Genomic DNA, 14,855 nt, shown 5'->3' with positions numbered 1-14,855 from the left:
CTGCTCTAACGGGGCTGCTCCGATTGGCGGAGGATGGAGTGCCACATGGCCGGCGTTTTATTCATCTGCGTTCTTACTGGTCGCTGCGTGCGTATACTTCTGCTTCCACTCCCACTCGCTTGCTTCTTCACCACTTCCTTCCTTCCTTCCTCCTCAGCGCCCACCGCCATGCTCCCCAGGCTCGCCTCCAGACACATCTCCAGACAGGTCGCCGGCCCTTCAAGTCAGTACACGCACGCACGCAGCCCGTTCCACTCATGCTAACCACAACTACAGGGGCCCGGCTCTTTTCGACCACCATCCCCAGGCGAGCAGATGTCACCCTCACTATTGACGGAAAGGAGGTTTCTGTCCCCGCCGGCACTGCATTGATCCAGGCGTGTGAGAAGGCGTACGTAATATTGAGCTTTTGAGCAGGGCCAGAGCTAATCTTGTTTCCGTAGTGGTGCTACCGTTCCCCGATTGTGAGCGACGTTGGAAAGTTGGAGCTGCAGCGTTGTTACTGACGCCACTTTAGCTGCTACCATGACCGATTAGCAATTGCTGGTAACTGCCGAATGTGCTTGGTCGAGGTGGGCGACTTTACTTCAAAATTGGGTGTCGAATACTAAAACATTTCATAGGTTGAGAGATCACCAAAACCCGTCGCTTCTTGTGCTATGCCCGTCATGCCCGGCTCCAAAGTTTTCACCAACACACCCCTTGTCCACAAAGCGCGTGAAGGTGTCATGGAATTCCTCCTTGCCAACCATCCACTCGACTGTCCTATCTGTGACCAAGGTGGCGAATGTGATCTTCAAGATCAGTCTATGCGATATGGTTCTGACCGTGGACGTTTCCACGAAATCACCGGAAAGAGGGCGGTGGAGAACAAGGACCTTGGACCAATTGTCAAGACCTCGATGAACAGGTGTATTCAGTGTACCCGATGTGTTAGGTTCGCCAATGACGTTGCTGGTGTTGAGGACCTCGGTACCACCGGTCGAGGAAACGATCTCCAGATTGGCATGTACATCGAGAAGACTATGGACTCTGAGATGTCGGGCAATGTTATCGACCTTTGTCCCGTCGGCGCCCTTACTTCCAAACCGTATGCCTTCCAGGCTCGACCATGGGAGTTGAAGAAGACGGAGAGCGTTGACGTTTTGGACGCTGTCGGTGCCAACATCCGAATTGACTCTCGTGGTATCCAGGTCATGCGAATTCAGCCCAAGATCAACGACGAGATCAACGAGGAATGGATCAGTGACAAGACTCGATATGCCTACGATGGTTTGAAGTACCAGCGATTGACCACTCCGCTTGTCAGGGAGGGCAACCGATTTGTTCCCGCTGGCTGGGAGCAGGCTTTGGAGACTATCCGACATGGTCTTATCAACTCTGGTGCTAAGGGCGATGAGATCAAGGCTGTGGCCGGTCACCTGGCTGATACCGAAGCTCTTGTCGCTCTCAAGGACTTGATGAACAGATTAGGCTCCGAGAACCTTACCCTCGACCAGAAGCTTGGTGACCTTCCTTCTGTGGCCAACGTTGACATTCGATCCAACTACCTCTTCAACACTGGAATTGAGAATGTTGAGGATGCCGACGCTGTCCTTTTCATTGGTACCAACCCTCGTCATGAGGCTGCCACCCTCAACTCTAGGTTCCGAAAGTCATTCCTTTACCGAGGTGCTGACTTTGCCGTCATTGGTGAGAAGTTTGACTCAATTTTCGAGTACGACCATCTTGGTACCTCTGCTAAGGACGTTGCTGCCTTCTTTGGCGGCAAGGATGCTGGGGCTTTCAGCAAGATGTGGAAGGACGCCAAGAAGCCTTTGATTGTCGTTGGTAGCGCTGTTTTGGAGACCAGGGATGGTGCCGCCATCTTGGCTGAAGTCAGCAAGCATGTCTTGGCCAACTCTGACAAGTTCTTGACTCCTGAATGGACAGGTTACTCCGTTCTCCAGCGAGTAAGTTTGCCTTCTAAACCACGTCAAATGCAAAAAAAAAGCTAACGAACCTCAGGCTGCTTCCCGAGCCGCTGCCTATGACATTGGTTTCACCCCTTCCGCCTCTGCTTCCTCTACCAAGCCTAAATTCGTCTACCTCCTTAATGCCGATGAGATTGACCCCGCTTCCATCCCTGAAGACGCGTTTGTTGTCTACCAAGGCCACCACGGTGACTTTGGTGCTCAATTCGCCGACGTCTGCTTGCCAGCTGCCGCTTACACAGAGAAGAGTACGACCTGGATCAACACTGAAGGCAGAAGTCAATTGGGTAGGACAGCCGTTCCTCCTCCCGGAGCCTCTAGGGAAGATTGGAAGATTGTTCGGTGAGTGCTGTGCATTTGCATATCAAATGAATAGCTGCTAACAATTCCTGCAGAGCATTGTCTGAAATTGTTGGCGAGCCTTTGCCTTATGACACTGTTCACGACCTCCGTCTCCGTCTCCACAGCATCTCTCCCTCCCTTGTCCGATATGACGAAATTGAGCGACCATCTCCTGAAGTTATCAGACTTGGTCTCGAAACCCTTTCAAAATCTACTGCCGAACCATCAGCTGAGCCTCTGAAGAAGCCTATACAAGATTTCTACAGAACAGATCCTATCTCTAGGGCGTCTGTAACAATGGCGGACTGCAGTAAGGCGTTTACAAGGAAGGACTATCACATTTCCAACGTTGACGAGAGCGGAGCACAAGCATCTTACGCATAAAAATGTGTAGAAAAGAGTGTAGAGAAGTTTGATTGGGTGTAGGATGTAGGGATAGATTCGGTTTTCTTTATTTCTATTTCCGATTTTTTTGTAATCAGCATGCAAGATCCAGCATTGATACCTTATATCCCGTTGTCCGGCGGTGCATATTTCCCATGTAAATACTGTACAAAACATCCGCTCTTAATATTATAGGATCCTCTGCTAGCAAGCTAGCTTATTGACCCTGAGGAGTGCCTCCTCTACTGACTCTTTCTTCGACCCTTTGCTTCATGTTCCCCCATAATCTTCCTGCTCCATCCCGTATTCCACCCGCAACTTGATCAATTTTTGGAATCTCAAAGCTTGCTCCCACTTCACCCGGGTTGGACCTATACAGCCCCGAGCCTGCCGTCCCACCAACAGAGAGTTCGTACCCGCCTGCTCTTAGACTCACTCCGCTTGTTGATGGGCCCGGCGTGACTGAAGTACTGGGCACAGTGGACGTGGCTGCTGAAAGACCTACTGGAGGTTGCCAGATATCTTGAGGGAAATGTTCTGCAGCAGCTTCTACCATGTCCAAGAAACTTTTCCATTTTTTTTTTGGTAAGCTTGTCTTGACCTTTTTTCCAAAAAAAAAACACATTACCTGGAAGAGTTATGGATGGTGCTGCCACCTAACAAGATCCGCGTTCCTCCTGGGCCACCGGCGGCGTCGGTTGCGAGCTTTTGATTGAGCAAAGCGACGGCGCGAGCTTCCTCATATGTCGTTCCGCCCAGCATGAAGATGATGATATCTTGTGGTCTATGATGGTATGCGTCAGCTGATCCATCAATCAAAAGTGGGGGGAAATCGTATGTGACAGACCTTTGAGTTCGAGCCGATTCATCACCCTCCAAGAATGGATAACTCGTCTCCCTTAATCTTCCCTTCAATAAAAGATCCAAAGTCTGTGACAGATGAGGCGTATGTTGAGTAAACACATTTTCTACACCTTTCAGTCCCTTGAGCGCAGACTTCCCTCGGGAGAAAAAGTTTTCGTTCATAAACAGATCATCTTGTCTGATATCTGCACCTGCAAAGTTGAGCATGGCGTATACGAGACGAGCGCGTTCAGGAGGGACACCGTTGGAGATGAGGGTGTTAACTACTTGGGCAATTTGAGCGGATGGCGATTTTTGATAGCGGAGAGCATAGAGGATGGCGAGTCGAAGTTTGTTTGGGGAAGGAACCCTGGAAGAGGCGAGGAGGGTCATTACGCTCTGCCTTGACCGTTAGCATGATTGAAAGGGTTTTGAGAACTGTTTTTTTCTCTTTCAACTAACCTTGAGATCTGCTGCATGACTTTCTTGACTTGCCAAACTCTGTTCAACCTCGCTGACTTCCAACAATCCATCCCTTTCCACCACTTTACTCAATTCGCCCACAATCGTGACGTGCTTACTGACATTCCCACCTAATCTCTTAAATTCGGGGTACTCTTCCACAAACCTCTTCATATCCGCCACAGTCTCTAATCTGTTATTCGACTTGCCTCCTGTAAGGGCAGCATTGCGCGATTGGTACGAAGAGACATAAGAGGCAATCGATGCGCCCAAATCACCAAAATTGGAAAAGAGATTTTCCGAATAAAAAGGGTCAGACGCGGGCGACAGTATAAGGTCTCGGAGCTCGGGTTTCGTTTCAGAATCAAGATGGACTCGGCCATTGGTGATTCCGAACAACTCGTGGACCATGGCTTGGTACGTCCATTGTGTCAATAACGGTGTCACTGGGTCATTCCGTCGATCTAATATAAGTAAGAGTGGTGACGGGCCTTGAGTTCCCCTAAATTCGAATAGATTCCGGTACTTTCCCTGATTCATCTCGCCTGATACTGCTTGTGCAAGCATTCTGCCCGCCTGAGACATGCGTTCCCATCGAATGACCGGTCGTTTCTTTAATGATAAGAGCACAGAGAGGATAGTGCTGAGATGAGAGTTGAGTGTGGGCGGTGGAAGGTGGAGGGGTAACGGAAGATAGATTGGTGGCTGTAGATATCGTCAGTGTTTGGTTGAAGATCTGAATGCGATGACAAGGCATACATTGGGCGGGCCATCGCCGCCATCTGCCAAGGCAGCTTGAGTTAAACTCCAATGTGACGGATAATGCGCTAGATAGTCTGCAAAATATTCCTAAACCAGTATTAGCGCCCTCCAATTTAAATATCTATTGGTTGTTACATACTTGAACTTCTTTAACGACTTCTAGCTCATCGACACTTGCCATCTCCTCAATCTGCGACTTGGACAGTATGTTGGAGAAGAAAAGCCAGTAATTTCCATATCGAGGTTTGGTCAGCTCATATTTCACTGCTTCTATCGACGAATTTGAGGGTGAGAGGAAGGCGATGCACGAGAGATGGTTGAGTGCCTCGCGAGAATTACTATGATACTCGATGTCAGTGTATCTGATGGACCCATGTTACTGAAGGATATACTTGTCTATTCTGTCCACAAGGTAGACCTCATGGGACAAAAGCTCGCTTTGAGTGGTGACTAGAGATACTATAGGTGTCTATATCACAACGTCAGCTTCCATGGGGCGGATATCGGGGGACAGACGGCGTACGGTATGAGAGTCCAAGAGAAGGACCTTCATCCCGGGGACCTGATTTATCATTTTGAAGAGGTAGGTCTGTATCGCTTTGGTGACATCCATTCTGTGCTATGCCCTGTGGGTTGAACGAGACAGGTAAAAAATGAACGAGTTGAGATTATGGGGAGATGACTAAGTTGGCTCGCTGGAGGTGACGAACAAATACTCGGAGCGGCTGCGTCACAACATCTTCTCCCTGCCCAGCGGACATCACCGAACTCATGAACGACGACACCCAAAAACACCGGTAGATTTACAAACATCAAATAGTCATAATGAAAAGCCGCCTGATATTTTATGAACAAAGTCAACAGCAGTATTGCGTTGCATCATTTCTACTTCTTTTAAACAACTTTCTTTCCTTTTCAATTCCCACGAGCTCATCAAAATGCTATTTAAACGGTACCAGAAGCGGCAATGGTGATCTTGGCCTTGGTAGCTACAGAAATGTCAGGGTTGAAGGCTTACAACATTATTATCTAAACTTACCACCGGAGCCAGAGCCGTAAGACTCGATCTTCTTGACGAGGTCCTGACCAGAGCTAACCTCACCGAAGACGACGTGCTTGCCGTCGAGCCAAGAGGTAACGACAGTGGTGATGAAGAACTGAGAGCCGTTGGTGTTGGGACCGGCGTTGGCCATGGAGAGGAGGAAAGGTCGGTCGTGACGGAGCTTGAAGTTCTCGTCGGCGAACTTGTTGCCGTAGATGGACTTGCCGCCAGTGCCGTTGTGGTTGGTGAACTAAAATGGTGAGTGTCAGCGCAAAACAGTCCGGCGTGATGCGAAAAAGGCTGCGAAAAAGGCTACGCACGTCACCACCCTGGAGCATGAACTGGGGGATCACTCGGTGGAAACCGGAGCCGGCGTAACCGAAGCCGTTCTGGCCGGTACAGAGCTCTCGGAAGTTCTGAGCAGTCTTGGGGACGACATCGTCGAAGAGCTTGAAGGTGATTCGGCCGGCAGGCTGGCCTATTATACGTGTGTTAGAGAGACTGGTGACTGGAGACGGCAGTACCCACTGTTGATGGCAATGTCAAAATAAACGTCACTGTCATGGGCACAGATGTCAGTGTCTGGAGGGCAGGAGAGTTGCAAGCTGGCTGGAGACTCACGACATGGTGGATGTTTTGTGGATGTGAATTTGGATGTTTTGTGGGGGAAAGAAAGGAAGAGAAATAAGATGGAGATGGTGGATCCCCAGAACATCGCATCCGCCAACGTGTGTGTCATCCGAAGCGATCCCGGAGTTTCGGCGCACTCCACAAAACCCGTGCATGTGCATTGTATGACGTAATACTGGGCCTCCTGCGATTCAGTACGTACGTAACTGCGCTTTCCGAGTGACTTAGTACAGCGGGCTATCCTCGCATTTACATTTGTTACATTCCATTTATAAAACCTCGATTAGTCAAGTAACACCCCCTACCAGTCATCGTCAGGAGGATCCAATCCTGTCGTTGTCTCCTCTTCATCGCTACTGCTCTCATCCATCTTGGCTTTCGCAAAAAGAGCATCCATTTCTTTTTTCTTCTTTTCTTCCTCCGACATGACATTCTTTGCGGGCACAAACTTTTTTCTAGCAGTAGTGTCTGTCTTTGGTGCCAGCGAAACTTTTCATGGGATATATCAGTACAGTAAACTGAGCAGACAAAGCAGATGAAACGTACGAGGTGTCATGCCTTCAGGCTTCAAGTCAATAATCTCTTGAGCAACGTCCTTGCCATCAAGCCATTCAGAAGCCGTCAAAGAAGGCGTTTCAATGTTCTTGGTGGGCACGTAAATGTCATCTTGAAAGAAATCCGGCTAGACGCATTCACGAATAAGCATATGGAAACACTAGTTTGAGCGAGAAAACTTGCCTTGTTCCTTGGAATAGTAAAGCCAACCTCCTCAAGTGTCTTTGCAGTCAGCCTTAAAGCCTTTGCTACTTCCACCTTTTTCATATCCACCATACGTTTCGGCAAGAACATTGTAGCAATCTGAGGAGAATCGCCCGTGAATCCAGGCAATTTCGCGATGGGCTCTCTATCATTCTCGGGGTGAACTTCGTATGCCTGAATGACACGCTCTCCTTTACCCCAGACGTAGAGGATAGAAGTATCGGGATCATAGACGGGGAAGAGCACGGAAGGAGAGACGTCGATTGTGACTGATGATACAGTGGTAATTCCACCACCTGCAGATGACGGGAGGCGGTACAGGAGTATCTTTCGCTGGGAACCTCGAGAGAAACCGACAGATACAATGTGGTTATCGTCAATCCAGCTGATTTGGAACGATCGGGGACTATCGTGGGCTTTTCCGGACGATACAACTTCTGGGTTTCGAGGATCAAACACAACGAGGCGGCCATCTTTTGTGCCGACGGCTACCTTGTCACCTGCCGGACTAAAGGCTAATCGGTATACCTATGCAATTCGTAATCAGATAGGTTATAACAACAAAGTATCGAAAAAGAGACATACTGAAGGAGCCGGCACATCGACGACTTTGACCTCTTCCCCTTTGGAGAGATCCCAAAAACGGATGTGGGCTTGTCCATAATCGTTGGTCACTCCCACAAGAAGATCTCTGGCCATGGGATGAAAAAGAATCTGGCTAAACTTGTCGATGTTCTTGCCTGTACAAGCAATCAGCGACCCAAAAATAAAATAGAATATTGGCTTGTTTCAAGCCAATATATTAACCTACCGTGAAGCACTTGTCCAGGTTGAGGTCCAACGCCCTGAACACCATCCTCATCAATCTTCCACACTCTGACGGCACCATCTTCACCTGCAACTGCTACCCTCTTTTCATCATCCAATTCTGCATCAAAATCAACAATCCCCACGCCAGTCGTCAAGTACCCTTCTCCCCCTACTGCTACCCTCCCTTTCTTCTTCAAAGGGTGTACACAAAGTCTGCCGCCGGTCCCCTGAATAGGGAAGAATGCCACGTGAGGTGTCACTCTCAAAATCTGAGAGTCTTGATGTAATGAAGAAATGGATGGGAGGGAGTCATAAGTAGGGATGAGTGGCGATTTGGCCGCGAGGAATTTGCGTGACCAGTGAGGGTTGAAACGTTCGGTAAGAGGTGCTGCTCCGGAGGGCGTGGCTTTGGGTTTGGCGGATGCCTGAGGTTGTGTCTGGGCTGCTGCCACAGCAGATGTCGCGGTAAGCGGCTCGGATACCTTGGCAGAGGTAGCCTGCACAATCTCCTTCGGAGCCATCTCTGTCGTTGAGACGGAGGAATTATTGGTTTGTACAGATGCAGATGTAGCAGGCGCCTGTGAAGACGGTACACCCGTTTCAAGCAGCTCTCTATTCTCTCCAAACTTGAGTTTCAAACCCTGCCCAATCCAAGGCGCTTCCCGACTCCAGATCCCATCTTTCCAGAGCTCGTACCCGGGCATATACCTTTCCACAAACTTTTGAACCTGCTCATCACTCATTCCCTTGCCGCCGTTTTTGGCCTTCATATTATGTTCTTGCTGGAGCCGCCAGTTAAATACATAATCATATGATTTGGGTTCAATTTGGATGAAGGATGTGAATGAAGGGTAGATTGACGACGAGAAATCGGCAAGGTAAGCGTTAAGAGTAAGGAGTGAAGACAGAGGGTGGTTGGGGAAGTAGGTGTTGGAAGTTAAGGGTGAAGCAGGTTTGGGCTGGTCATAGATCTGTTTGAGGTCGGATTCGGACAGGGGGGAGAAACCCATGGACCATCCTTCCAGAATGAATACATCCAGGGGGCCACTGATCACAACTTTGTCCGCACTTCGATCGCCTTCACCACCGCATAGACTCTTGTCAAAAACGGGAAGTTCCACAGTGGATCCGGGAGAATCATTGATACTGTTTACGTTTTTGATCGTTTCGACCGCCAAGGCTATGTCGTGTGTACCGGGAGGACCTCGACCAACAAGGAGTGCATTATCGGGATGTTGTTGAGCAACAGACTTTAGACCATTGTGTGTCTTGTACAAGTCTATGAAGTTGTCAGAAGTTATTGATAAAGGTATGGTTCGTAATTTACCATCAGTAGAGAGAATTGCCGCCGTGAGCCGCTTCCCATCTTTCAAATAAGAAACCAGTGCTGTAGTCAGAGTGGTTTTACCTGCTTCTACGTCAGTAATTTTACCCCGGAAGACCGTTTTACTCACCACAACCTTGAGGGCCTTGCAGTCCGACCATCAAAGGCCCTTTATTACCCTTGCTTTTATGTTTCGTTACTTGATCCGCAAGATAATCAGCTATGATACGAACTTTGTAACTGGTGGACGAATAGTCTTCATCATCAAGAAGGGAAGGGAGATTAGCGCTGGCAGTGGACTTGGGTCTGATCTCGTTGATGGGTGCCGGTTCATAGTCTGATGGGGTCTTTTTAGAAGACATCTGGCTTGGCGCTGGCGCGGTGCTAGATGGCTTTGGCATGGTTTCTTGCGTTGGTGCGCCAGATGGTATGGCAGAAGCGCTGGGAGTGAGAGGTACATTTTCAGGTTTTGATGATTGAGCTTCAGAGACTGTTGCTGATACAAGTTTGTCGGTGGGCTTTTTGGAAGGGAGGCTGACAGCCGGCCTTTCTTTTAATAAATTTTCGACTTGCGTTTCCCAAGCACCTCGCCTGGATGGGTCAAGAGAGATGGACAACGGTAATTTATCTTCTCCCTTGAGCCAATCTGAGACCGTTTGCTCGGGTACTTCATATAGTTATTAGCAAATCGAAGCTGCCAGGACATTATAAAAACTTACCAAGCCCGGCGAGATCAGGATACAAATCCTCGTGAAAGTCGATCAGCTGCCTTCGAGGTACCTTGATGCTGACAGGAAGGAGCGAATCACCGTCTTTGTCAACGATAGGAGCCAGTATCCTTGAAATCTCTGCTTTCATCACATCAAGCTTTGCGGGATGGATAGCTGCCAGTGACGCAGATGCCAGGGGGAACTGGAGGGGATGAAGGGTCTCTTGGTATCCTTGAGGACCAGACAGTTCAATCTGTCGAAGCGTCATGTCACCCCGCCCAGCCACATATATAATCTTCCTTTCCTCGTCCACCAGCGGTAATAGGACACCAGGATTGGTATCCAAGTTCTGAGTAAAAGTAGTTGACAACGATGACCCGGATAAGAGAGAGTATTGGCGATTTCGAGTTTTTGAGAACGAAGTGAGGAAGATATCTTCTCCTACCCATCTTATACGAGCTGGCTTCAAGGCTTGTATTGGTAAGAGTTTGCTGATTTTGGGCTCTTTACCGGAGCGAGGATCCCAGATATAAGCCGTACCACTCTTGCCTACACCGGCGATGAGTCGACCGTCGCTCTTCCACGCTATAGACCACATTCCCTTGGGTTCTTTTGCATCCAAGATGATAGCAGGTGATTGGGGATTAGAGAGGTCATAGATAGATGCTGGTGTAGCTGTAGTGGAGACCAGAAGGATATTAGGCGTTGTAGGATGAAGAGCGAGGTTAGTGACGGGAGAAGACGATGGAGGAATAGTAGAGACATGTGACAAGTCTCTCGTAGCTGAAGCTGATGGCAGCTGGTATACGGATACCTGATCAATGGGTCAATTACACGAGGTAGCCTACTTGTCCGCCATGACCACTTACTGCTCCATCCAAACCACCAATCACAAGCAATCCATCTTCAAGTCTGCTCAGATCCCAATCACCCACACCTCCTCCGCTTCCGACTTTCAAGGAAATGGAATCCCCGTGGTAAAGCCTATAAGACAGGTCCCCAGCTTGCGTTACCGTGACTATCCATTCTCGATTTGTCTTTATCTCGGAGGAGAATGTGGTGACCGCACTGGAAGTGGTGGAAGTTGCAGAAGCCGGGGGAAGAGCGGAGCGGTACCACTCCTCGCGATGGGGTATGTTTGGTACGGCGTTTCTGTATTTGGATGCGCCGAAGCGAGAGAAGGCCATTGTCTGTGGAAGTACGATGGTTATAGATGAATTGTTGCGTATCTATCATCGTTGCGTGGAGACGTGCCAGCCATCTACGTACGGTATTTGGGCCGGCGGAGTTCGGCTCGGGTTGTCGAAACGCGCAAGGCAAGCTGAGCCCAACAACATCCGTCCACGCTGGACTACTCCAGACCTCCAGAACTCGACCATTTGCATGAACTCGACATTCAACCCTTATGCAACACCACACAACTTTTACAACGTAAGATATGGCAGACTATAAATAGAATTACATAACAATCTACAACTCGCCCATTAACGATGTCATACTTCTTGTCCTCACTGCCAGCGGTCGATTACTAGGTGTTCCGCTCCTTGCTCTGCTGTTCTCTCGACTCGTCCTTGCACTCTTTGGTGCTGCCATGATCTTTGGCCTCTTCGGAGTCTCCGAAGTCGGTGAAACCGATCGTACACGACTATTCGTTTTGCTAGCCCTCGGGGTTGCAATGACAGGTGAAATGATATCAGGAGTAGCTGCGACACTAGTTTCGAGCGTTGGGAGTCGGCCCTTAGCAGCGATATCACGAGACGTTTGGCTCGTAGTACGCGCCCTACCAGGGCCGCTTTCAGTAGACAAGGTCATTGAGGAAGTTCTGATGCCTCTGCCCTCGCTCAGAGGTCTGCTCGTCGCTCTGGCGGTACTAGCTGTGGTGGCACTAGCTGTGCTCGTCGCTCTACTAGGAGCTGCCGCACGACGACTAGGTGTCCTGTTGGGAGCACTTACGGCGTTGATCGCTCTGATCCTTCCTTTTTTGGTTGCTTTATCGTTTGCTCTTGCTCTACTGGCTGTTTGAGCTGGCAGCCCATCTACCTTTGCAGCTACGTTCTTTGACTTTGCCATACGTGCCTCCTCAATCTTTTTTTTCCTTTCGAGCTTGGCTCTCTTTCTGACCCTCAATGCCCTCAGCTTTTTGTTGCGAACACCTTTTAATTTGATCAATTTCCGCTCAAAAACTTCGACAATTTTTCCAAGCACAGCTTTCTTCCAACCTATTGACTGAGCGGCACATTTAAGTACAGTTTCGTACTGTTTAGGTAGCATGCCTGCTCGATCGGACGTTGAATATGAGCGGATCTTTTCGCCAGGCATGAGGGGAAGTAGTTCACTCGAATGAGACAATGGTGAGATCTCGGTATATGGGATCGTTAGAAGTGAAGAGTGGTGCGATACCCAAGTGTTCGGTGGAATTATTGGAGTTTGTTGCGGCTTGAAAGGAGGAAGAGGAAAGCGATTGGCATCTGAGGAACTGTTGGTTACATTCAACAATCGAGGTAGAGAGGGACTTACCGGGGATAGGAGCTCGGTGATCTAGAAGGATTTCTTCACTTTTATTGAGGAAGGCGTCGAGCTCATCCTCTTGCATAGTTATAAAGTTGCTGTGATTCAATTATCATTAAGTAAAAGTTCAAGTACATTTTTTACACTTATACCCACAGTTTCTTGGAAGGTCCTCTATCGCGAGTCTTAAACAGGCCATTCTCGAACCTTTCGCAGAGCTCTTTCAACCAAGGTGCTTCTTGAGGAAGACCAATAGCAGGGTCTTCAGACACAATTGCCTTCCTTTAGCAGACATCAGCCTTGCTCAACTAGCAGAAAATGTAATCCACGTACCTAGGCTGACCGTCTAATCCATAGAGCATTTTCATCACAATGACCCATGCCGCAGCTACACTGACCTCTGGCGGCAACTCATCGTACATCATCTTGGTTCGCTCGTAAGTTTCCCATACCTCCTCTCCTTTCTCTTTCTCTTTGCTTTTTGCATTTCTTTCTTCTTCCTCTTCTAGATCATCGCCATCCATCTCTTCATCACTCGACATTTCCTTTTCCTTTCCTTTCATTTTCCCTCCTCCTTGATCTTCTTCAGGACTTCCTGTCCTCTTCCTCTTCCCATCCCTTCTAACTGATGTCGAATTGTCCCCTAACCTACGACCTCGGACGGGACGCGTGATGAGAGCGGTTTGACGAGTGATAAGGCGGAAATTAATATTCATGAGACGTAAAAGGTGGACAGTCATTTGATGTATTGCAGCTACATGGTGAATTAGTTCCCAAAACAATCGTCTTCCCGCACCCATAACCTTTGAAGGGAAATGGGGAGATGGCAGATATATCGCAAACCCCCAAATCATAATTCAAGATAACTCAAAATATGCTAAGAGATAAAATGTAACACGTACGATTACCTCCCAAACAGGAAATGATCCGCCAGCTGACAGGATAAAGGTTGAATGAAGGTATTTGTACTCCATATTTTCGTCTCAGTATTCGTGCAAAGATGCGGCATGAGTCGTGGACTTTGATTGGAGTTGGGGAGCGCTAACGTTATATTTCAAGATTAGTACATGCCGATGATAAGAAATATGAGGAACGCACGGATGGTGTAAGGGCTTGCATGACATCTTTATTCATGTGTCTTTTCATTTCATCAGGGATATACGTGGTGTGGCCAAAGTCGATGAAAGGTATTGCCATAGTACTTATCAAACTTCGTAATGTATTAACATTAATTTTATCCGCACGAAGCATACTCACCGTTCAATATCTAAACCCATGATTGGGACTCTGATTATCCAGAGGGCGACCACGAGTGTGGTAATAGTGTCCGAAATTCGCAGCCGTCTTTTCCTCTTCCATCGAGTATCTCCTTTTTTCTTATCATCCATATTTGACTGATTGACTTCCTCCTCCTTATCTGACTCCTCTAAACGCTCTATTATCTCCGGGTCCACATCAGGCCCTTCTTCCCTCTCGTCTTCTTCTTCTTCTTCACTATCAGACTTGGAAACGTCGGACCTTTCAGAGTCAGGATATCGTTGATATGGATCAGGATGTTGCACGACCTCGTCCTCAGAATCTTGTTCCTCGTCTTCCTCAACCACATATTTGAACTGGGGGTGGTTATATGGGATAGGTGGGGGCGTAGACGGGCGTACAAGTTCTTGTTCTTCAAGCTTTTTGGGGAGTGGTAATTCTGGAAGAGTAGATATGAGAAGTTGGTAGGTCCAGAGGTCTTTTACGATCATCTACATACAAATGCCATGATCAGCCGGTCGGCCATGGTAGGTTACATGGTAGATTGAGTCGGAATGATTAATAACCTTAATACTCACCTCGAACGCATCTGGGAGATTCCACAGCTTCCCCAGGGAATGAACCTGGTGCCTCAGCAGCAATTGAAAGGCCTGCAGCTTCAGAATCTCTGCTTGGGATCCATGAAAGACTATCGTTGTCATTTAGCTCGGGTTGTGGCTGTCACATGGCACTCTTAACGCACATTCTTGATTCCTTCGCCCTTCCATTTTCCTCTTATTATATCGAGGAGCCTTGGCCAGTCTGCGTCTTGTGAGGGCATAGTTGACAGCTCCGTCCACGACGTGCAGCTCCGAGCGGAAGTCCTGATCGATAGTCAGCTGCATAGTTATTATGGTAATGAGAGCACGCACTTGGAGAACATGGCCGTCCTCGCATATTGCGCTTCCTGTGATTCTATCTCTCTTCCATTTCCTGGAACCACATACTGGGCACTTTCTCGCCATCGCTATGTGTTTGATGTATGGTATATGGCTTGTAAATGGTTTATA

General features: G+C 48.4%; 5 protein-coding genes; 1 reads left to right on the top strand and 4 right to left on the bottom strand.

The window, feature by feature from the left end:
• The first annotated feature begins 112 nt into the window (after positions 1–112).
• Positions 113–2,854, top strand: CNAG_03629 (NADH dehydrogenase (quinone), G subunit). XM_012191961.1 has 7 exons: positions 113–223; positions 277–391; positions 444–464; positions 518–572; positions 624–1,952; positions 2,008–2,315; positions 2,369–2,854. Exons 1-7 carry the CDS (start codon positions 169–171, stop codon positions 2,697–2,699), a joined length of 2,214 nt encoding a protein of 737 aa, XP_012047351.1. The 5' UTR covers positions 113–168; the 3' UTR covers positions 2,700–2,854.
• Positions 2,813–5,458, bottom strand: CNAG_03628 (hypothetical protein). XM_012191960.1 has 8 exons: positions 5,290–5,458; positions 5,159–5,235; positions 4,906–5,104; positions 4,764–4,853; positions 4,005–4,709; positions 3,547–3,941; positions 3,328–3,483; positions 2,813–3,265 (listed from the first exon to the last, which is right to left on the bottom strand). The coding sequence occupies exons 1-8, from the start codon at positions 5,377–5,379 to the stop codon at positions 2,917–2,919; spliced, it is 2,061 nt and encodes a 686-aa protein (XP_012047350.1). The 5' UTR covers positions 5,380–5,458; the 3' UTR covers positions 2,813–2,916.
• Positions 5,459–5,618: 160 nt separating this feature from the next.
• CNAG_03627 (peptidyl-prolyl cis-trans isomerase) lies at positions 5,619–6,569 on the bottom strand. XM_012191959.1 has 5 exons: positions 6,430–6,569; positions 6,337–6,365; positions 6,129–6,286; positions 5,806–6,058; positions 5,619–5,755 (listed from the first exon to the last, which is right to left on the bottom strand). Exons 1-5 carry the CDS (start codon positions 6,432–6,434, stop codon positions 5,712–5,714), a joined length of 489 nt encoding a protein of 162 aa, XP_012047349.1. The 5' UTR covers positions 6,435–6,569; the 3' UTR covers positions 5,619–5,711.
• A 48-nt stretch (positions 6,570–6,617) lies between these two features.
• Positions 6,618–11,356, bottom strand: CNAG_03626 (actin cross-linking protein). XM_012191763.1 has 9 exons: positions 10,911–11,356; positions 10,051–10,855; positions 9,462–9,998; positions 9,335–9,415; positions 8,009–9,286; positions 7,783–7,937; positions 7,177–7,725; positions 6,985–7,120; positions 6,618–6,927 (listed from the first exon to the last, which is right to left on the bottom strand). The coding sequence occupies exons 1-9, from the start codon at positions 11,226–11,228 to the stop codon at positions 6,740–6,742; spliced, it is 4,047 nt and encodes a 1,348-aa protein (XP_012047153.1). The 5' UTR covers positions 11,229–11,356; the 3' UTR covers positions 6,618–6,739.
• Positions 11,357–11,404: 48 nt separating this feature from the next.
• On the bottom strand, positions 11,405–14,823 carry CNAG_03625 (RNA polymerase I-specific transcription initiation factor RRN7). XM_012191958.1 has 10 exons: positions 14,718–14,823; positions 14,549–14,669; positions 14,385–14,494; positions 13,807–14,297; positions 13,648–13,759; positions 13,452–13,590; positions 12,883–13,303; positions 12,706–12,831; positions 12,559–12,647; positions 11,405–12,509 (listed from the first exon to the last, which is right to left on the bottom strand). Exons 1-10 carry the CDS (start codon positions 14,808–14,810, stop codon positions 11,512–11,514), a joined length of 2,700 nt encoding a protein of 899 aa, XP_012047348.1. The 5' UTR covers positions 14,811–14,823; the 3' UTR covers positions 11,405–11,511.
• Positions 14,824–14,855: the final 32 nt, after the last annotated feature.

This window comes from Cryptococcus neoformans, chromosome 2 (assembly GCF_000149245.1).
Source record: "Cryptococcus neoformans var. grubii H99 chromosome 2, complete sequence".
NCBI lineage: Eukaryota > Fungi > Basidiomycota > Tremellomycetes > Tremellales > Cryptococcaceae > Cryptococcus > Cryptococcus neoformans.
The sequence above is the reverse complement of the archived record's forward strand: the minus strand, read 5'-3'. Positions and strand labels throughout refer to the sequence as shown.